Source organism: Aphelocoma coerulescens, chromosome 3, assembly GCF_041296385.1.
Source record: "Aphelocoma coerulescens isolate FSJ_1873_10779 chromosome 3, UR_Acoe_1.0, whole genome shotgun sequence".
NCBI lineage: Eukaryota > Metazoa > Chordata > Aves > Passeriformes > Corvidae > Aphelocoma > Aphelocoma coerulescens.
Window position 1 is genome coordinate 33,661,776 of NC_091016.1, and position 23,494 is coordinate 33,685,269.

General features: G+C 42.0%; 1 protein-coding gene across 2 annotated transcripts in view; it reads left to right on the forward strand.

The window, feature by feature from the left end:
* Window positions 1–6,798: 6,798 nt before the first annotated feature.
* EPAS1 (endothelial PAS domain protein 1) overlaps window positions 6,799–23,494 on the forward strand; it is a 78,596-nt gene continuing 61,900 nt past the window's right edge. The window contains exon 1 of one of the 2 annotated variants that reach the window (XM_069009767.1): window positions 6,799–7,119. In XM_069009767.1, the coding sequence (XP_068865868.1) occupies window positions 7,094–7,119 (26 nt within the window). In that variant the 5' untranslated portion in view covers window positions 6,799–7,093. The remainder of the gene's footprint in view (window positions 7,120–23,494) is intronic. The other variant, XM_069009770.1, reaches the window with a different exon arrangement.

Here is a 23,494-nt window from a genome sequence, read left to right on the forward strand (position 1 = left end):
GGATGATGCACTCTTATTTGAATGTATGTGTTGTGAGCAAACTCACTACTAGATTAAATTGTCTTAGGTTCATCATCAATGCTAATTTGGAGCAAGCTGTAATGGTCCTTCTTGTTTTCATTCTTATGACTACTGAAACCCAAAGGGCAAGGGGTTTGGAGAATATTAAAGCATTCCCTTGTCAAAGCAACTAGCAATGAAATTAAATCTATTTCTCCACATAAATAAATGACTTGGGATATAATAGTTGCAGTTTCCTTGGTGAAAGGACATGTCATAAATTGTATATTACAGTATAATGACAAGAGGTATCCCTTAGTATGCAGAGCCAGGGCCATTATGGATAACAGGTGCTTCATGCAAATCATGGAGCCCATAGACACGGAAGTAAAACACAAAGCACAGCAATGGCTTTGAGGGAAAAAGGGGGGTCAACTATCCAACTCCTTGTCTGTATGTCAATCACTTGTACTGTTACCAATATTTCATCTTTTCTCTACTTCAGAGCCTATAAATACTTCCAGGAGCACATCTACCTGAGAAACCAGTGTTAGACCTTGTGCCAAACAAATTTTGGACTGGTTCTCTGAAGCAGAAAAAGTTTCAGGGCAAAGGAGGAAATAGATGAACTTTACTAGCACTGTAGGTAGTCAGGTTTCTGTAACCTCTGGGCCTTCGAGGAGGCACCTTGTGAGCAGCAGGAGTGTGCTGGGTGGGTGGAGGCTGTCCCAGATGTCTCCATGGACTGGGTTAGACTCTTGCTACAGGTCACACCCTCAGGGAAGTTTTGTTTTCATCACTGACTTGGAGGGAGCTAAGGAAGATGTGGTTACAGTTATCCACTGTGAGTATCTATGACTGCCTTGGGTCAGTTAAGGCTTCCGAGCACCAAGGATACATTTGGGAGTGGTACAGCAGTACCTTTGGGCTGGGATTTCAATTACCTACAACCTCACCTATTAAAAAACTAACCTTCCTTTAGGACAAAAAATTAAACACCTAGAAGTCAGAGAGCTTCAGCAGTAATGCGTGGTTATTTCAAAGGATGTAGTGATAAGGAAGTTATCTTTTTATGACAGTTTTCTGCTCCCAGAAAAGGTCATATCCTTGGCAGGGATTTGGCATTTAATATTGCAGTGCCTGAAGAATTTTGGATTGCTTTGCATTTTTACAATAATTTGTCACCTTCTTTAGGTAACAAGTGTCCACAGGGTTAATGGGTTCACTGGCTTTGTTGAACATCGAAATTTAAGGACTGTTTAAAACAAGCACTTTTCAAGACCTTTGTTAAAGTAAATTAGTCTTTGTGTAGGAATGAAAACAAAGCTGAAATCTATTTGCCTGAATTAGGGTTAAATTAGAATTTAGTGCAGGGATTAAGAAGAGACCTCATTGCTTTAGTTTCACCCTAAACTGAGTTTTCATTGGGATTATGAGGGAAATTCAGTGCTCTACAGAATGCCAGCATAGGCTTGATCATCACTCATGTGCCATACAAACCCTCTAGAGGTAACGGCCAGAGATTAAAAGATTTAACAGCTGTGCTGTAGTATTAAGGTTTGTGAAATAAAATAAGAATTTTTAAAAAAAACAAAAAACCAAACAAAACAAAACAAAACAAAACAAAACAAAACAAAACAAAAAAAAACACTATAAAACCAAAACACAATCTCGTGGCTCTTTTTAAAACCCAAAGTTCTGCAATGGGCATGTTACACTGTCTCTAAATAAATATTTGATGAGTGACTGAATGTTAACTACTAGGCATTGGTATTGGCTTCAGTATTGCAAAAATCTTCAATCACAGCTTCCCTTCTCTCTGGACATTCATCCAGCACGCAGTGTTTTTGCTCTTGTTTATGTTGTTCCTCTTCCTCCTCTGTGGTGCTAACTTTCTTGGGGATAGGTGATAATGAGTACTAAAAACATTGCTACAAAATTTGGCTTTTAAAATCCACCTAGAAGAATGTTTACCCTTCCCACTTCATACTTCATTGTCATTAAATTGGACTTTTACTGCATTTTATACCAAAAAAGCACCCATTAATACACTATATCCCTAGATTAACCTCACTCCTCTTCAGGATTTTTTTTAATATGCTGGAATCTTGTTTGCATTCTACATGATGCAACAGAGTCCTGCTCAGAAAATGTGTTCAGCCTTTACTGTGTACGGACCAATTAAAAAAACCTGCAACCTTGGAACCATAGTATTTCTAAATACTAAGATATTGAAGGTCAAGAGGAAAACACACAACAAAAGCCTTCTCAATTTAACAAGCTGGATTGCATCTGTTTTATCCCTGGTTTCTTCGCTGAACTTTCTCAAAATTTCAAAATTATATTTTCCAATATCATGACAGGAGTACTTCTGTGTACATCATCATGGGTTTTCTTTCTAATCTGATTGTATTGCAACAAACTGCTGTGTTAATTAGACTTTGTTTGAACACCTTTTCCTGAGATAGGCCTAAGACAGCCCCAGTATGTCATTTTGAAAAAGGCAAAGAGATAAGCAGAGTAATTTTAAGCCTTTTAATATTTACAGGTACATTCCCAACATTTTGGCCATCGTGTCTTCTTTTTTCATGGGAGTGTGATGGCTGAAAAGTCTGGAATGTGTCTGTAAGTAATCAATGCCTCAGAATGCTGGGGCTTATCTGTAAGCCTTGCTTGGAGGTGTGCACTCAGCATTTGGAAACTCTCAAAAACATCTTAATGTCTTATTCCCTCAAAACCACATTTTAGCCTGGCTGGTCCAGGATGTTGTATAGACTGTGTATTGCTTTCTGCCTAGGGTAGCAGACAGTGCTGCTTTAGGGTGTTCTTAACATCTGCTCTTGTGTAAGGGCAATATATGTGTCCTGTTTTATATATATATATATGTATAATAAATATAATAAATATTATAAATATTATAAATATTAAAATTGATAGAAATATAAAATATAAATATTTTTTCCCTGCGGTTCAGGCCTTTATTTTTTTATTTCCACCCGAGCAATCCCTACTTTCTCTCGTGGACCTTCTGTGTTCTACCTATGCTTATAAGCATCCCTTTCCCCCTGCTAACCCGAAGTTTGACATTTCACTGTCTCGTTTGCTATCATGTTTAATAAATGTTTTGTGGCTTTAACTTATTGTGGTATGAGTAAGTGAAGAATCCTGTCTCCTTTCTTCAAAGGATCAGCTGTGTTGAATAACTGGGCTCTCTTTTCTCCCCTTCCCTTTCCCATCATGCCATTATTTATTATTACAAGCATCAACTCTTTGCTTTTGCAGTACTGAGGAGCCAGAAAAAGAAAGAAATCAGACACGGATTATTTATGAAGCTAAAACACTTTATCCTCTCAATAATCTGTTTTTAAGAGCTGCTTCTAATTTTAAAAATAATGCCTCCCCTACAAGAGATGGAGTATCCATGTTTTCTTCTGACTGCTCTGGAGCATTAATCGCTGAGCAGTGTCAAACTCCTGTATGTTTTACCCATACTCTTCAGTCAGTACAGGTGCCAGTAGCATGCATACATAAACCAGAGTACTAGAAGTGCTTTCACTTGGCTGATGATGGCTATGCGCATTCAAACTGGTGCAAGTGCTGATTTGGAGGGTTGATTACATACATATGCATATCCTTGGAAAAAAACAATGCAGCATAACTGGTCCTAAATCACTGGTGTGTCTCAGAATAAGTGGCAGTAATCAGGAGCTTGCCAGCATCTTGTTTGGGTGATGGGGTATTCCCCATGAGCACCAGGGGCCCTGTCACTACTCTGTGCAGATTTCCTAGTTTGTCAGTGTAGTTTAAACTTCAGAGTTGGTTGTGAAAATTGCTCTCACACCATCGGGGTTTTTTTGTAAGTCTTTCTTTTCCCCAGAGTTTAGTCCAGAGGCAGCTGACATAAACTGGTCCCCTGTACACTTGAAGGACCCTTCAAGAACCCATCTGATACCAAGGCAGATGTCCATGAATTTTCAAATACATCACCTGGAGGCTGCTTTTAGAAATTAAATACTTCGTGTTCCTATAGCATCTCTAGAATAATTCACATAGGAACAACATGAGTCATCTTTCCCAATATTTTCCAGAACAGAATGAATAAGACACAGTATCTTATATTTTCTCTGATCAGTAAGAGTAAAGAAGTCTCATCTGGTATGTTGATCCTGCTGAAATCTTTGGTGGGGGGAGGAAAAAGGGGAGTTAACCCCTGCTAAGTTCAGCTCATGAAGTTTCCTGAACACCTTCTCCCCTTCCATGAGTTTTCTTTGAGTTACATCTACTAAGTAAACGTAAAATGTAGCAAATGCAAGGTAAAATAGAAGGAGTAACATGGGAATATGAAATGGAAAGAGCCTTTACAACGGTGATAGTAATCAAGAGGACAAAGTGTGCTTACTATCAGTTTAAGGCTTTGTTTGGCTTTTCTGGCAGCTGTATCTTCTGTGGGTTAAATAGTGCACCCTTGTAGAGTAAATGTGCTCGTATTAATGGTGGAGGTCCTATCGAAGCTTCTGAGTAGCATAAGGTTAGAAAAAGTCCATGTTAGGGTGGGTACTGCTGTTAATAAATACTGACTTGTCATAAAGGAAATTAAAGTAGTAATGAGATGCATTTAAAAATTAATTACTTTCTGCCTCCCTGTGGGTGCTGTGGGGTCCCTTATCACCACAGAATGCATCTAGTAAAATGACAGTGGTATTAAAGGTACATTTGATCTTTCCCTCCCTGAACAGTTCTGGGAAAGAGAGTGCATTCATACTAAAGTAACCTCTAGAGGACAGGCCATTTTTTTTTCTTCATCTTCAAGATGGGGAGCTCATTTTCCAGAATTAATAGTATAGACAACTTCAAGGACTGAAGCTGTGAGGGAGTTGTAAGAATCACTCAGTCTTGCTAGCTTCAACTTCCTGATGCAGCAGCAAGATTCCTGTTTTTCTGGGCACTGGCCTGTGCTGAAGGCCACCAACCTGTCTGTGCAGAGGAGGACACAACAGGTGCTGATTCTTGAGTGGTGCTCAGATCTGAATTCTCCGATTGTCAAAGCATCTTCAGGCCCTGCTGGCCAAGAGAGCGAGAGATGTACACTGTTAATCAACTACACCATATCCATGTAGGCAGAGCCAACAGGAGTCTGGCCAATGAGCTAGATGTGAAATAATTAAAATTTACTGAGTGGTTTAGATTTAGTCATGAATGCTTTTCTTGTCTGATTTTTGAAGGCAAGTTGTTTATCCAAGTGAAGTGCTTTAAGATACAGCAAGGAGCATTGACATCAGCAGAGATCAATGAAGGGCGAAGAAGTCTATTTAATCTAGGAAATGAGTGACTTGGGTCTTTCATCCTATTGCATTCTCGCATTCTCAGAAGGTTAAATTTAGTCCTGCATACACAAATTCTGTTTGACTAAGTTTACTTAGGTTTTAAGTATTTGTGGGTTTCTTTTGTTTAGGTTCTCTTGTATAACAAGAAAAAAACCCCAACTGTTACCACATAATTAGGCTGTTGCTGTGTAAGCATGTGTAGCTCTTTTCAGACTTGAGAGCAGAATATGCAAATTCAAACCCAAATGCATTTCTTCAAACTTTCCTACTGTATAAAAGAAAAGGAAAACACCCTCTGACCCATTGTATACCAACCAGCCTCTGAAATGGCATAGGGAAATGGCTGAAATTTGAATTACCAATAAATAAGTCTTGTTTGGCTCATGTTACCTACAGTACTTCCATTTTCCAGAAGTAAAGGAACCCTGATGCAGCCTAACGCAAAGCTGTGCATTTGGTTCAAGATGTAAAAATGTAAGGTAAGCCTTAGAGAACATGAAGATAAGGCTGAAGTTTCTACCATGCTGAAAGACAGTATCAGAAAATTCTCATAATCCATTGTCTAGGAAGGTTAGTTGCTTTGGTGTAAAATAAACAGACATCAAAGTGAGAGGGTTTTTTTACTATTTACATTTATCTTAACTGCAGCAAGCCATAGCAGGTGCCAGCATGAGATGAGCTTTGGCGCTTCTTGCCACAGACTTGCTTCACCGTGTGTCATCAACCAGGAGTTTTAGAAGTGCCTGAATTGAAATATGCATTATGACACAGAAAATCGAAAAAAGAGGGAGAGGAAGGAAGTCCCATCAGTGAGGCAAAAGTGCAGCCCTTGCTCCTTGCACATCCCTCTGTCTCCAGCCGCAGCCACACTCCCTCTCCTCCGTGCGTGACCCGGGCCGAGCTCAGCCGGGCCGAAGCAGAGCGGTCCCGCACGCCTGCGATGGCTTCGGGGCCTCGCCCCAAGCCCGCACCGTCCTGGCGGCTTTTATTTTTGTAATTTTAAATGTATTTTTTCAACACGCCCTGCCTCGGGCTGAACGGGGGGCGCTCCAGGGGACGAGAGCGGGGCGGCTCCGCGCTTGCGGGAGCAGCGCCCGGTGCCGGGGCAGCACCGCAGCTGCTCCGCGGCCGCCGGGCAGGTGCCGCGGTGGCTCTCGGACCGCACCGGCGGGGAGATACTGCTTCTGAAAAAAAAAAAAAATTACTAAAAAGCTCAATAACTAAAAAAATAACTAAAACATAAGAGAGCGGCGGCGGCGGAGTGGCCGGTGCCCGTGCGCGCTGCCCCGTCGCAGCCGGAGCGGTGCCGGCGGGGCGGAGCGGCCCCGCTGACCCGCGGCCGGGCCGGTGCCGGGGGCGGGGAGCTCGGGGCGCCCCGCCGGCCCCCATTGGCGGGCGCGGCGGCGGCGGCGGGGCCGGGCCGTGCCGGGCCGGGTCCCGGGCGGAGGGGGCCGGCCCTACCCCTGCGGCCGGCGGCGGCCCAAGGTTTAAAGTGAGAACTTTCTGCGGGCGGCGCCGAGCTGCACAGCTCCGTCGCCGCGTGGTCCCTGTCCCGCCGCAGCAGCTGCCGCCACCATCGCCACCTCCCCCGAGCGGGCCGTACAATCCTCGGCAGTGTCCTGAGACTGTACGCCCGCCTCGGGGGCGACCCGGCCGAACCAGACCCCGCTCCCCGCCCGCCGCCGCCCGCGGAGCCCCGCGTCCCGCGGGCAGGTGCTGAGCGCGCCCCGGCCCGAGAGGCGGCGCAGGAGCCGGCAGCAGCCGCCGCGATGACAGCTGACAAGGAGAAGAAAAGGTGAGGGGCCGCGGGCGAGGCGCCGGGCTGCTCGGGCCGCTGCGTCCTCCTTTTGCAGCTGCCCTCTTCGGCCGCGGGGCAGGAGCCAAGGGGACTCTGCCGGCGGGACGGTGCGGCCTCGCCTCCCCCCGCCACGGCTCCCGTGCGAGGGCTCGACCCGGAGCCTTTGCGGGGACCGGCTGCGGCAGGAGTGAATTAGTTCGCCCGGGCGGGGAGAAGGACAGGGGAGCAGCGCCGCGTCCCTTCGGGATAACCCGCGCTCCGTCCGGGCCGCCGCCAGGCTGGGGAGCGCCTGCCCGGAAAGCGGCCCCCACCGGGCGCACCGCGGCCGGCAGCGCACCCGGCCCCGGCCCGAGCGGCCGCCGCCACCCGCGGCGAAGGCGGCCCCCGGCTGCGGGCGGCGGGCAGGTGCACCTGGCAGGCAGGGCCAGCCAGCCCGTGCGCGGCCGCTGTCATGTACGCCATGGCAGGGCTTGGTATCAGCGAGGACAGAGGGACAGAGGTAGTAGGAAACTATTCTTCAGTTGAGGACGGGGGTTTGGAAGGTAGCAGCCCCCTTAGCAGAATATGTTTCATAGTTAAAGTCGCGTGGATGAAATTGCCAGGCTGTGTAAACATTTCGACACCTCCTCGCTCCAGTCCGAGACGCTGGCCGCGGTGCATCTTCCGCGGTTCACGGAGCTCCTCAGCTGTCAGCGGGTTTTCCCGTAGGGGCGAGAGCTCCAGGAGTGCCCAGCTCCTCGTTTGTCGCTGCCCTTCGAGAGGGATGTAGAGCTAGACATTCCCACACTGCCAGAGCGACCCTTCCCTTCCAGAGGGAATCAAAGTAACACACTGGTGGTTTTGTAGTTCACCAAAGAGTTCGTTTTCTTGTTGGTTCTTGAGAACAAACGTAAAAATAAAACTCAGCGGTCCATAACACAGAAGTTACAGGTGGAGATTAAGGGAAGAATTATCTACTTGTTGCTCCAGAGCTATAAACAATTCCTGGGATGAGCGAGGGCACTGACACGGAGAAAGCTAAACCAGTGAATAAAGGTCTATGAAGCATTGTAAAACGATATGTCTTCAGTCTGTTTTATACAGCAGGCAGTCACAAGGATTATTCTATTATCAGCACAGGTTACTGTTCTGGCTATAGATTCTCTTTATAAGTGACGTGGTATACAGACTTAAGAATTTCATGTTATTTGTTGTACGTACTGTCCAGTTGATGATGCAGTAAACTTTAAACCCTGCGTTTTTGTTTGTGTAATAGCTTCTTTTTCATTGAGTCACCCTATGACGATGTAATATGGGAGGTATAGTAGTATAAATCATACCTTTTCCATGTAGTTCTGTTTTCCTCCGTTTATCAGACACTAACATATTAAAGTTAAACAATTGCCTCAAGTGAATTTTGTTCTAGGTAGCAAGCTTCTGTGCAGAGTACAAAATATACATACATTTTGCGTCTTATGTTGAAAAAGAAAAAAGTATAGTACAGCACAATGTAGTTATAAAAATGTGTTATAGTAGTTTATACAGCAAGAGGATGAAATAGTGTATCTATTGGAAATACACTGCATTCATTGTATCACCTCTTTTTAATGGGGCACTCTTAATCTCTTCATTTTTAACCTCTTATTTTCAAGCACAGTGAGGGATTGAGTGCTTTCTAGTCTTGCAGGGACAGCATGCTGAAGTGGTTTGTGGAAATACTCTTCAGATACAGCACAGACTTCACAGGACTGAAGTGTGAACCCTGATCCCGACTCTGTCACTGGTTTTAAATATTGTGACATTCAGTGACAATTTTTCTCTTTCTCTCAGAAGTAGGCTAATTGTTATCAGGTTCATGGGATTGTTGCGTAAATTAATGTTTGTGGAACAACTGGGAGAGTGTCCTATGAGGGATTTCAAATAGCTGGCTTGTGCCTCCCTGTCAGTGCCCTGTGGATATCCCTACTGGGGATATACCCTATGTAGCCTGTTGAAACAAGGTAGTTTTGCTTTCTTAATTTTCCAATACTATTACAGAATAGGTTTATTGTCTTGAGTTCAACAGTTACTGTATTGTTTGCTTGATCTCTATCCAGATATGCAGCTAGGATCTCTAACCTAACTTGCTAATAGTATTTATAAATCACTCTCACGGGGAAAAGGTGGGGCAGTGTTACTAGATTTCCAGGCAGCTCTGAAACATATGTTAAGAGGAGCAGTTCTCTCACTGTTAAACAAATCTTCTATGGAAGATAATCTTTGAGTCTCTTAATGGTCCATTTAAGTTGAAGAACATCCTCAGGTCCTCATTTGAAGCTCTGTTTGCCAGCAGAAAAGAGCAGTTGCTTTATTTGGAGCAAGCGTTAGAGCACTTCCAGTAGGCTGATTTCCCACATTTAAAGTTAGTCCAAGATACAGAGCTGAGATTAATATGATTATTCTTTTAACTTAATTTAAAAAAATAATTATCTGCACAGTTTTTGATACTCTCTTAGAATGCCGGTAATTAGAAACCGGGAGGAGAAGGAATAAAAGGGCATAACACATTTTAGCAAAATAGAAAAAACTAAGGAAAAAGTATCTGTGATTGCTGTGCAGTACAATGACAAGTACTAGATAGGTCCCAATGTAATTAGAGCAGTCTTACAGAACATCTTGATGTGGTTTTTAATGATTTGAGAGACACAGTTATTTTGTTAGGAATGGATGCTGTGTTAAATGAACTGTTCTGGATGGCCAACAGTGTCTGAGAAAAGTTTGAAACCAGGCTCAGGACAAGTCAAATAGAAGACTGAGAAGGATGGCTGATCACTGAGAAGGATGCAACATTTGGTTTCACCTTTTCCGTTTTGTTGTTACTTGGGGATTTCTGTTTGTTTCCCAGTTGTATGAAAAATAAACCAATTTTGCAGCTCAGGGTGTTTCTGTGCTAGTGGTCCCCATGTAATTACACAATATGTTTTGTGACCATAACCATGTAATGTTACATAAATCTGTTTAACTTCTTCTGATCTGGATAGTAAAGTAATGGGATTGCCCCCAGTTACTGTCTAAGTAATAGACTGCTTTCATTTACCCTTTTACTTTAGGCTTTATTTGATGTTGAGCCCTTCTAATGAGATGCTTTGTGCCTCAATTTTCACTGACCTTTTCCTTCAGGAGAGTAGTTTTGCCAAGCTGAGTTCACTCTTGGCTGCTCCTCCTCAGGATGAGGAAACTGTCCTGATGGCACAGCTCTCCAGAGCTCAGGTAGTTGCTCGCTTGTAATGGATATAATTTGGATGTCAGGAAATGTGAGCATTTGAATGTGCCAAAGTGTTAAACTGCAGATTTCAGGAAACGCTCAGTCTCAGTTTTGTTCTACCCCGTACATTTTCTGTGTGTCAGTATTGCCAGGTATACTTTCTATTGCCTGTTATTCTGTGACAGTGGTGACAGAGATGGTCTTGTCCATTCTCTTGCCAGCATAGGTTGGTCCTTATACTCTTGTAAACCTCACTTTATGTACTTTAGCTGATGGAGCTTTGAAAACTTTCCTTTGCAAACTATTTCATAGATTACTCAGCTTCATAAAAATTGTTCAAGCTTTGTTATTGCTCAACACCTCCCCATGCATAGCCCACATATTTGATTTATTTCTGTTTGCCTCTGTTCACATCTGCCCTTGCAATTTTTTTTATTTGGAATTATCAAAAAGAAATGTGATCTCCTGAATTCCTGTTGAACAATCTGTTGAAATTGGCTGTTTAGCACATGCTTATGGCATGTTAACATTAAGCAACTGGTATTTATGTTTCAGCACCACAAATTCTGGCACTCCATAGCTTGCAGGTCATCTTGAATGATCCTGGCCACTCATACCCATCCTTCTTTGGTTTTGCCCCTTCTGTTTCTGTGTTCACTGCCCCTTCTGCATTTCTACAGATGTCTGGCTTTTCTACCAGAGGGTGGCCCAAGGGTACAGGAATGAGGAAGGGCAGGCTGCATGCTTGCTGCTGGGTCTGCCTTTGCCTGCAGTGGCATGGAGCAGAGGTTGGGCTGAGCTCTGGCTTGGCCACCTGGCCTGCTTGGGAACGCTTGACTTCTGCTGGCCAGCTCTTGTGGTTTCATCTCAATAGACCCAAAGTATTTCAGCTTGATGAAGACTGAATGGCTTTTGCTGTGGGAATGGTGTGCAATGTCAGTGCCTCCCAGTGTGTACCATCCTCACAAAGTGATTTGGGCATCTGAGGATTTGTGTTTCACAGGGATGCTCCAAGGGCTTGCTCTGCTTGTGTTTAGCACTTAGCCCTAGAGCAAGTTAAAAATCTGTCAGCCCTTTGTAAACACAATCTTTGTGTCATGTCCTTTTCTCTTCATCTTCTGATGTCAAGCATCTTCTGTCACATTTATCTTGTGTGGGTCATTGGGAATGTCTTGCATATTTGAGGCATTCTGCTAATACCAGTTTTGGGTTTATGCTGTGAATTCAGGACATCCATCATGAGTATCAGAAACGGATCTCTCTATATCTTTCTATAATATTTTTTACTATGATGGATTAATAGACATTAAGTATTTTTGTTTTCAGGTTCCAAGCAGGAGCTGCTGTTAGGTGTGGTGGGGGCAGAACTCTTCAAGCATTGAACTTTTTTGCTATTATTAGGATAAACATTAGAGTAAGGAAATGAGCAATACAAAGGCAGATTGTATTTAAAGATAATTTAAATACATGGAATGATTTTATTCCTCTAAAGCTATTTGTGAAATGCTATTGTGTTAATTACTCCAATGTTCATAGTGACATGTATATCTTAATAGTTATGAATACTTCTAGTCGCTGGCACAAGGTTGACAGAGTGCTTCTCTTAAATGAAGAGAAAGAGCAAGTATGAATATTATGCATCTGGCAGGTTTTTTCTCATTTATCATTCTTGTGCTCAATTTGCTTAAAAGGCAATATAATAAAGTAGTTATCTGGTGAGGATAAAACCTTGACTGCTTATATAAGAAAAAATAACTTCTTTCTTACATTTACAGGGCTACTTTTCATGGAGACTCTTTCTGAAGTCTGTAAAATGCAAAACTATTTTACTGTGAATTTGGAAAGTAGCTTAATAAAGTACAGTAGGCCAACGGGCTGATAAATAACTAGTGTTCCAAAGTAACTCACTTAATTATGCTCCTTGCTTCTTGAGCTCAAACCTAATTATGGTTTTGGTTCTTTCCTCTGTGACTTTGTGTCTAGAAAATTTAGCTGATAAAAAAATCTACCATAATAAATTTTGATTAAATGGGCATATTTAGGCCTGAAAACAGTTAGACTTGTAATTTAATACTTGTAATTGTAACTTGACTGTTATTACAAAGTTTGGAGTTGGATAGCATCTCCATTATGCTTCTCTGTCTGTTGCTTTACATGACACAGCAAGTATTCAGTATTTATTCTATAGAAACTCATCAAATGTTTTGCCAGACAAGAAGCAAAGTTGCTTTAGTTGAATTTTTATGTCTGATCTTCAGTCAAAGAGGTGCCCTGGTCTTGACCCTTCCTCTGTGTGCTAATATGTAGAATCAGCAGTTTTCTTTGATTTAGGGGAATGTTTAGGATATTGCCTCCAAGAAGATTGTCTGAAAAATTCAGGAACTTTACACATGCTTTATGTTAGCCTGTGGGTGGATGATTAATACTGGCTTATTGCAGCTTTATGAACATATTCTGGGCATCTGGGCAGGAGGAAAAAACACTTTTTAATTTTGTTTGTGTTCTCAAGTAGGGCAAAATAGGATAACAGAACTCCTCAGTGGTTTTGATTCCTAATATGTTGATTTTGATTCCAAATATGTTGAACTACCCCCCAAGTTACGAATGCTGCTTCGTTCTGCTGTGTACGTATTTATGCGCTGATGTGCTTTCAAACAAACCTAAAGTAGCATGTGTTTTAATCTCCAGTATTTGTGGAGAATCTGTAGAACCAAACTGTCTCTTTTCCAAAGAGATTTCAGCAACATATTGGTGTTTCCAGCAAGAAGCATCTCTCAAACTGCATCTTGCCTCTGCCTGACCATTCCTCCAGTCCCTACTTCTTGAGGCATGTCCCTGAATCCCAGCTGTGACCTGCACGAATGAAACCTCCAGGCCAGCATTTGGACAGAGTGTAAAACAGGAATTTGATGGAGAGAACAACCAGACTTTTATGGGATTTGGCTGGGATTTGTCTGCTTGTTTTTTTTCATGTATGTGAGTGAACTGTGATGAGTGCAGAGTCCTACACTGCTCTCTGTTGCCTGCCTCATTCTTTAAATCCCCCCAACCCCTCACCCCCCAAAAATTAGTAACTCCTGGTTGTTTTTCACCTCCTTCTCCACAGCCGTGGCAGAAGGCTGAAGCACTGAAACATCCCTTTATATTTGGATATGAAATATTGTGTGCATTGAACTACTTCTACCAATAGCAATACTTTTACAATGACATTTTGGTGCTAGAAGAGTATGAAAAGTCTCTTTTTGTTTCAGGAAATTGTGTTATCTAAGGAAAAGCTAAAATTAGAAGTGATATGGGGAACGTTGGGCATGGTGGCTTTTTGTTGGGGGGGGGGATGGTGGTGTGGTTGGATTTTGAGTTTGGTTTTTTTTAAACAGAGCAGCTCTCCTAATGGATGAATCATGTGGGTGTAACTTACGGCACTTGATAGCAAGCAGTCTGTCTGAAGGTATATGTGTCATAAGAAACTATTTGGAATGACTGAAATGTGAACTTAATCTATTGTAAATATTTGTTACTCATTATCTAATACATCAAAATATATTTGGTTAGAGTTAGGCAAATTAAGGTAAGATATAAAGTGTAAGTTTTCGACAATGGGCTACCAAGCACTGGAAAAGCTGCAGATGCCGTTGGTGAATGTTTTCTGTAAAAACAAATATTTTCTTGGAAAATGATTTTCCAGAGCACAAGGGGGAAACAAGAGCTAGTGTTCTAGTTTTAGCTAGACTAAAATGAAGGGGTTGGGTTGAGAAGTTGTCAAGACATTTCGAGACTGCTGAAACACTTCAGATTTGGCTTCATTTTTACAAGGTTTCCTGTGTTGCACTATGTTGTTAATTGAAAAACAGATGTTTTAAATTCGTTGGAATGAGACTTAAGTAATTATTAGTCTCATGTTAATTTAAGGATTTTTTTATTTTTTCTTTGTCTTTCTTTTCTGGTGTTAGACTCAATTGGAGTTTTTTCCACATCTTTGCTGTACTGAAGTCTACAACACACATAAATGTGTCTGGTTTGGTGGCTTGACCTCAATCAAATTCCCATCTTCCTTTCAGAAGAAATCTTAAAATTTATCTGCTAAACCAAAATATTAGGTATTCCTTTTACACTAGTCAAAAGGCCCTCATCACCTGAGGCCTTGAATTCAAAACAGCCCCAGTCTTTCAAAAACTGCAGTTGCTTAGACAAGTTACCAGGTCTGATGAAAATACTTAGTCGTCTTTGCCCTGGGTTAGGCAGGAAGTGTGACTTGGCAATGACAAAGGTCTTCCCTAGCTTTGGTTATGTGAACAGCTTTTTAAAGACTGTAGTGTAATTGAAAACATAGCAATGAAGGCCCTCCATAACCCCTCACTGGCTCCACACGGCAAACAAGAAAGTCAAAATAACGGAGAGATGAAAACAGCATGCTGCAGAATTTCTAACTTGTTCTCAAAGGACTGATAATTTCAGAACCCTGTTCTCGAAAACCTGCCTGTGTATGTTGAGAGATAGAAATGTTTGCCTTTCCCAGGAAAGCTATTGCTTTAAGTAGCAGATATTATTATATCTTGAAATATAGTCATCCCAGGTGATATCCACCTTTGGCCTAGTACATTTGTTTTCTTTACGTAGTCAGCTTCTGAATCCCTTATATATATATATATATATAATTTAATACACAGAAGGTGGTTTGCTGGATGGCTTCAGTTTAAGAACCCAGTTCAATGGCCTGAATAAGTTGCATGAAATGTTAAAAATGTGCCCTATTCTTCCCTTCTTAAAAGGGAAAGCTAGTGCTAATGTACTGTCAGAGACCTTATGAACTTTTTAAAATCTGCATGGAAAAAATCCATTAAGGGCTCATAATTTTGGTATAAGTCATCTGATGGTGTTCAAAATTTACTGTGTAATATTTTTCCTTTAAGATATATTCATGCTCTTTTAAGATAAATATTTGCCTAGGTAATAAGCTGAAGCAAGTATGAAGTGGGATGGTTATTAGGCAGCTTTTATAAAGGTGGTGGAAGTATGCTTTAAAGAACATTCCTTGTATTTTGTTTCACCATTAGCATATCTAAGGTATTTACTGCCATAAAAAGGTGCTTAAACTGTTGGTATCACAGCTGTAGTCGTTTGCACTTGCATTTGTATGATAAACTACAAAGCAATCCTATTCAGCCATTGTGTTTGGGATATTCTCTGGCCGCTGTTGGTCTTCAAGCCCTGTCTGTTCATTCACAATTGTATCACCCTCTCCACCAGTAAATTCTAGGTATTATTGGATACTTATTATCAAAATACTTCAAAGATCTTTCAGACATTAAGAAAACCATCCCAATCTGTATTTCTACACTTGTAAATGGGGAACGTTGCTTGGAATGTGCCCAACTTTTAGCTGTCTGTGCAATTTGTATCCAAAAATCGTTGCAAATAGCAAAGTATCTTCTGAGATGATAAGCGTTGTTGTTCCTGGTTAGATTTTTTTATGGCATTATGATGAAATAACAAACTCGTTAGCTGATGGCAGTGACAATATCTCTAGGCTCTTAGGTATTTGTGGTGAGTATTGACTAAAAGCTGATAGGAAGTTTGCTTAGAACAAAAATGGCTTTTGAATGATCTACGGAACATCAGCGTCATACATGGATGTGGGAGAAGAAATTGAACATGAAGTGGCTTTATCATGCCATGACTCCTTAGTCAGTATTTCTCTGGAGTACAAATCCAGTGACCAATTATAGCTGTACTCCACTCCAGGATTTTTTTTTTTATGGTCTCAGTTGCCTCCACTGTGTTTCATAACCTGTGAGAGAAGATTGCAAATTGGTGAAAGTGCTTTTGGTATTTTCCTATTGTTTTTGCTAGATGATTCTTCTGGAAAAGCTGCGTTTGTCTAATTCAGTGAAGGTGGAGAGCCTTTGGGAAAGGCTGAGCATTTTGGAATAGCCTCTGCATGTTGCCTTCACCATAAGGTCTTTGGAAGAACAGCGAGGCTTTGCCTACTGCTGGCTTTTCCCATTCCTCTTCTGTTGCAAAGGAAAACCATGACGAACATGGCTCTTGGTTTGCTTCTTCCAGTTATCCCCATATTGACCTGGGAGACACATTTCCCATTGTCCTGTAAGGTTGCACACTGAAGAATGCAGAGAGTTGGAATTTGCCAGTTCTTGCACATGGGATGGCTGACTTTTGCTTGCAGAGGAGGAAACAAATGCCTCATCTAACCAAGACAGATGATGATGCTTAGTCTTAACAAAACAGTGTTGCTTACACTTTTAAGGGAGGGTAGACATTTGGGGATCTTGACCCCCTTTATTGCTTAATGCAGCACTTTTATGTGAGTGGTTAAGTGGAAGATGTCTCATTTCACTGAGGGAATGCAGCTTGGTTCAGCTGCGGGTGGGCTGTTTTTGTGCTGCAGCTGTAAGATTATCAGTTTGTATTAATAAATCTGGTTCTTGGGGTTTTTTTCCCTGTGAATGATTTGAAGAACCTGTTTATTGCCATTACTAATCAGAGGGACGTTTTTATGGGAACATCCTTTATGTGCTCAAGTTATCTTAACGCTTCTCCTGGCTTTTACGTAACAGCAAAGCTGTATTTATGTTCCCAGTGATTCACAAAAGGGGACTATCCCGTTCGCTTAGGCGTGTGCTGGCTTGAAAATGAAATAGAAGCAAGTGCAGATATCTTGAGGGAAACTTAATGCTGGTGTTTCGAAACAGCCATTATTTCCCATTTAAGAAAAACCAACCCCCCAACCCTACTTTTGTTTGTCAGCTGCATGACTGGCCCGAACAAAGCCTCTCTGGCATGGAGACCTGGGACAAAGCGCAGCGAAGCTGAATAAAATCATGTTTTGGATTCTGTGTCTTAAGCTTGTTTGCCACTCTCAGTAGAGCTGGCTGTGAAAGTTACGTCTGGTTGCTGACTTGGTTGCTGAACAGCAGCTTCAGCAAGTGGGTCTGGCCTCTTCAGTTGCTTCTCCTGTCTCCTTTCCCCTCCACACCCTCTCCGAAAGCCCCTTGCTTGGCCCAGGTCTTTGTTCTGCTGGGCACTCAGAGCATTGCATTCGTAATGCAGTCTGGACAGTGTGGTGTGACTGATCACTGTAGTTATCCTAGCTCCCCAGTCTGGAAAACTGGGATGGTAGTACATCCTTCCTTCCACCCTTTGTGTGTCTTATTTATTTAAACTGTAAACTTTTTAAAGTAGGGACTTTTTATTTCAATGCCTAACACAATGCTGTAGATATGTTGGCAAGAAGCTTGTGGGATAAACCTAACTTGGAAATGCTTTAATAGGGGGTTGTCAAGTGGAAGGAGTTTGGTTATCTCTGACCCTTATATTGCCTGGTTAATTGCTTTCTTTACTGCACCACTCCATATTATCCCTCTATATGTAGGTTACACCCACGTGCTGACGGGTGACCTACGCCTTCGTTTGCTTCACCTTTGAATTTGTCCCTCCTGTCATATAAGATCCGTGTGCAATTTAGACACCCCAAGCAATTGAGAAGGTGGGGTGTTGGTGGCAGCAGCAGGGGATTGCAACACCCTGAAAGCATCTCAGAGATGATAAAAACCCTTATTCTTTCAGATTTCATCACAGAGCAGGCAGGTGAGCAACCCACAGGGCAATAGGAGTGAAAAGCAGGGTTTGACCTTCACAACAAAACCAGTCTTTTCTGCAGATGGGGAGTTCAGCAAGGTTTCAGCTGGCAATCATTTGCTCTCAGTCTCTTTGAACTGAGAGCTGTAAGAAAGTGGAACAGTGCTGATGTACAGGGCTAAGGTGACATGGATTTAGAGGTTGGCATATGCAATCTCATTCAGAGACTGAAGCCTGTGGATCTTCATTCAATTAAGGCTTCTCTTGCATACAGGTGCCACAGTGGGCCTGAAGACAGAGCCCACACAGTCTTTAGTGTAAAGAAAAAACAGTGAGAAAAGCCTAACATTTGAGACAGACTCGGCAGCTTTGCACGCTGTGTGCGCAGGCCCTGAAGAAGATAGTGCAAGAAGCTGTGTTATCTGCATAACGGCACTTCTGTCCCTTTGCCTGCCAAATCTTAGGACAACATCCCCCCCCTTCAAACCTTAATGTCACTGTAAACATGGTGTAACTAAATTCCAGCTTCTCTAAAGGCAAATATGAAGCAATGAACCAGAGTGACCAGCACTATTGCATTCTGACAGTTTTAAAAAGAAGTATTTTCAAGGAAGTAGATGACAGCAAATGGTGTTTATTCAAATAGGGACATTTCAGAGCTAACCTGGGGAATAAAATGTTCAGGGAGCAAAGTCTGCATTGCTGGTCACAGTAAGGATTTTGGGTGCAGTGATGGCTAATGTGGAGCAGAAGTCCACCTGAAGGCAGAGCTGAAAGAGGAAGGGTACCTGCCACCTGACCTGTTAAAACCTTTTAATAAGAAACAGTGCCTCCGTGAAGTCATTACAGAGCATTCCTTCAGAGGGAGTCATGTGATGAATACAGTGCAAATATAAAATGATTTCATGTTGTGTTGCATTTTGAGTGGGTTACAGCCATGGAAAGAGCCTACTGAGTCATTTGTTGAGCTGTGCACTCCTGTTGATTTGGTTTCCTAAGTTTCTCTTTGTACCTTAAGTAACAGTTGGAGTGGTCTGGCTTTTGTACCAAAAAAACCTCCATGTCCATAATGTCTAGAACTTTTATCAAAATGGGATTCAGTTCCTGCCTCAGACGTCTGGGTACTGTTTTGTGAAAATGCCTTTGAGAAAAGGACAGTCTCAACTGTGTGTGATACAAACCTTCATTGCTCTTAAAAGGGGGTTTCATGATCATTCCACACTGGGTCTTAGCTGGTGGATTAAGCAAATGAAATACCTTTTTAAGGTATGAGGAAAATAAAACAAGCATCTATTCTTACACTGTTACTTGTATAGGAAGTCAGTTCTGATTTACACATATGAGAAGGAATATTGGGTGGGCAAATGTATTTCAGTGCCCTCTGTTTCAAAAGTATTTAGTTTGCCCACATACTAGGAGATGTTTTAGTGAAGCTGTGGAATATGAAATCACAGTACTGAAGGAAAATAAAGAGAAGGCCTCAACATAGAGATATACTTGCTATTGAGAGTCAAAACATCTCCCCCTCCACCTTGGAGGAAGTAAATACTTTATTGTGTTTGTGGTTGTAGGTATATTGTAGCTTGCTGTAGCTGAATATGAATTGCATATAAGAAGTCTGGAGAAGGATTGTGGCTCAGTGAACTACTTGGAAATCAAAAGAAATTTTAAAAGATGATAAGACAGTGATTAGATGAATTATCCCCTTCTAGCTTGTTTCCTTAAGAAATCAAGGTTTACATGGTTAGAGTGTGTCTATCTCCATTTCTGATAGAGCTGTAAAGATCTCAAGGATATGAAATACCTGGGAGTAGGTGTTGTAATGGCTACAGGGAAAAGTTGCAGCCACAAGTGGATTTCCCTGTAGAGACAAGAGACTCCCTAAAGCTGAAGAAGTCCAGCTGCCAGCCAGCTACATGCTTGCAGCTTGCTGTGCCACAGGTTCCAGGATCTACTAGGAGTCTGCAGAATCTGGAGAAGTGTTTTTGCTAGTGTCCCTGTTGGCAAAACAGCTGCTGTTTTTGTAACGTGGTTCTCTAGTTAATCCTTGTGGCATTTTAAAAACCTACTGTGAGATCTTTGCCTTGCTATTTCGCAGAAATAGATACAGATAAAATGCTCTTCCTTACTCTGGGCGTTTTCTGAGTGTTTCAGTGTGCTTAGACCTTCCTTACAGGTTTTGGATGAAGAAACTGCTGTGCAACTATGATTAATACTAACTCAATACTGTGGGCTATTGTAGAGTGGCCACATTAAAACCACCAATGTATCCTTCACTCGGGCCTTGAGAAGTGCAGCTAGACTTGTTTCTGCCGGACAGGAATCTCCGACTTCAGCTGGCGAAACAACTGCACTTCTCAACAGCTATAACTCTGGGTCTGGCTGAAGAAAGATCTGTTTTGGTTGGAGAGGTCCAACTGTGTGTGCATTGGTGTTGATTGTCAGGGTTGTGATTAATTTTGGGCATTGTTATGCTGGCAGTAACAAGGAAGGCATTGTCACCACTAACATTTTCACTTTCCTATGTTGTTGCAGTGCTTGTTTAATTATTTTTGCAAAAGCAGCAGGTTATGGGAACCTTTTCATGTGCAAACTGTGTTGAAGGCGGGACTCTCCTGCTAAGAGTTGCATCTGTTTGTTGTTCCCATAAGCGACGGTAATGATGAAAACCTTTAAAATCGGTTCATTGGCTTTGGTAATTTGTATCTACTGAAGATCTCTTATACTTCTCAGAATCACTTCCCCCAGCTGAGGCAGTACTACTGTTTGGTTTTTTGTTTGTATTATGTATTTGCTGGAAGGAGAGTGCTATTGTGTGTTTTTTGAGGGTGATTACAAACATAAAATAGATTCTTTTGAGAACGCTTTGTCTACTCTCATCACAATTGGTAATTGTTCTGTGTTGTGTAAGACTTTGCATGCTGTGCTTCTTATTTGGCAGTGTGTGTGTGTGAACCTAAACCTGGATTTCCACCTCCAGCATTTTATCACTGATGTTTTTTTAAAGGTGAATCCTGGAACAAAGCATAAAACCTCTTGGAACTCATGTATTGCTAGATGATGAATGTTTTCCAAATTAAGGCAAATTTTTTCAGTCATTTTGGAAATCAAGTTTGCTGCATTTTAATGGATGTCTTCTCCAATTAGGACCTGTGTGTAGCTTTCAAAAATGAAAAAAAAAACCCCCCGACAAAACTCAACCCCCAAAACAATTACTTTTGACATTAAAGCAGACTAAAATAGTGCAGTTATGTGCAAGGTGGGTGTCATCCTTTTGCACCAAGTGTATTTTCAGAGGTCATTCCAAAATGCCAAGGGAAAAGGAATCCATAATCCTCACATATCCTATTAGCAGAGAGCCTTGAGGTAGAGATGGGCAAGATGTGTGGAAAAAATGAGGCTTCTGCCGAACGTTTTCTTTGTAGGTCACTTATTGTAGTTGAAATTACAGGAAGTATAAGAGCAAGTGATCTATTAGCAAAGCCATGAAAACAAACCATTTGCCACTTCTAACAAGTGTTGGACCAAAATATGCCTCAAATTTTAAAAATAAGTGAAAACTTGGCAAAAAGTAAGACCTGAGTTTATCTGCCTTTCATCAGGTACATGGCGTCCTGGAACGCAGCCCACTGGCAAAAGCATGGGGAGTGTTATCCTTTGCAGCACTGGGAATGTTCTCTGCTGAATTTGGCGCCAATGACCGAGCTTTGCTTGTTAGCTGAAGTTCACACAGACTCCTTGCCAGGCCTGCCCAGAATGCTGTCTCCTCTGACTTCCTGTGGTCTTGCATAATATTTCCTTGCTTCTTGTATAACTGCGGCTCGTTCTGGTCACTGCCCAGTTTATACGGTCGACTTTTGAAAAGGCCAGTCCTGCAAACGTGCAGCTGAGCCATGTCAGTGGCAGGAGGCGTCCCGCTGGTGACGCCAGTGGAAGCCCCCTTCCGTGGGGAAGCCGCCAGCAGCGGGGGCGTGTGTCAGTGCCGACATGGCTGAAGGCAATAAAGTTGGCTGCTGCAGCCTCGTGACGAGATAAGCGTGAGGCACGACTTCAGATTGACTGCACCTTGGAAATATGTGCCGCTGTTGCTCTGAGTTCTGTAACAAATATAGGTGCTAATTAAGGATGGGGGAGGCAGCACCCACTGAAAGCATGTTTTCAGAGTACTCTGAAATCCTTGTTATTGCTAATAGCCCCTCAGTTAGGAGTCCTTACATGTGCCTTGAAAACATGTTCCAGGTATCCAGAGTGTTAAAGACAGTGATAGGAATTTCAGAAAGGAGTTTCAGAAAATAGTATTTTCATTATGATGATTTTTAATGCTTCCACACAAGTTGTTTCTGCACTTGTCTGTGGTTAAAATACTCATTAATTTTGCATTACTGTTGAAGCAAATGTATTTAATAATGTTTACCATTTACCAGCCTAGATTATTTGTATGTGTTTTGAGAGTGTATTTCACAGCAGCTCGTGCCATGTCACTGCTTTTATGCTGATTATTTTCTGAATATGTGTTTGCATGTGTAGTTGTATGTAGAGCACTGTGTGTACTTACAGAGCTTTGTCAGTAACTCTTTTTCAGAAAGAGGTTTGTCTAACTTGACACTTTCTGCACAGTTGAAACAGTTTTCAAACTGTTACTCGTTCTTTGGCAAACCTGTTCCTGGCATGGCTTTGAAAAGCTGAAGAGTAGAGATGACAAAATAGTCACTTCAGCATGTTTATAAACTTACTCAGTAGACTGTACTGATTTTTTTCTGTTACAGTTTCCAGGTCATGTAGGATCTTCAAATCAGATACTATCTGCTTTGAAGAAACAGGAGAATCATTTTAAGGGAAAACATTAGAATTGACTTAGTCATCACAGTTATGTGAGATTTTGTTTAAATTGTCTCATACCATCATCTTTTCCGTGAATCCGGGTTATCCAGTTGTCATAGTAACTTTGACATAGAAAAAGTCATGCTGCCTACACATGACTTCTTGCAACACTGTCTTTTAATCTGATTAATTTAGTGGACAATAAACTTTTACTGGTTAATGTGTGTTACAAGGCAGCTTTCCTGGTCACTCAAAAAGGGATAAACCACTAATACCTTGTATTCTTAGGATCAACATTTTAATGGCTATGGTCCAGCTAATATGATGCTTGGAGAATTGTCAAAGCAATAGAGTGGTGATACTACTGACATTTAGCAAACCATTTTGTAGTATTGGGAATACCAGCACTTCTGGGGGGCATGCATTACATATGCTGCACTTTTGACAGATGGATGCAAAGCCAGAAATCCTAGTATGTCTTAACCAAACAGCTCTAGCAGCATGGTTGCCAAATAAACCAGGTTGACCTCAACATGGTTTGACCAATGATGGAGAAAAACAACAAGCTTGCTCCTCAGTGTTGGATTTGGAGTCCTGGATAAGCCATACAAATATGAATTGTATGGTAGAAGTAGACTGATGCTAGTAGACTGGGGTTGGCCCTAAGATTAGGGAAGAAGCATAAGAATTGCAAAAGGTGTTGGGCTGAGCACTGCTTAGCCAGCTGGAGAA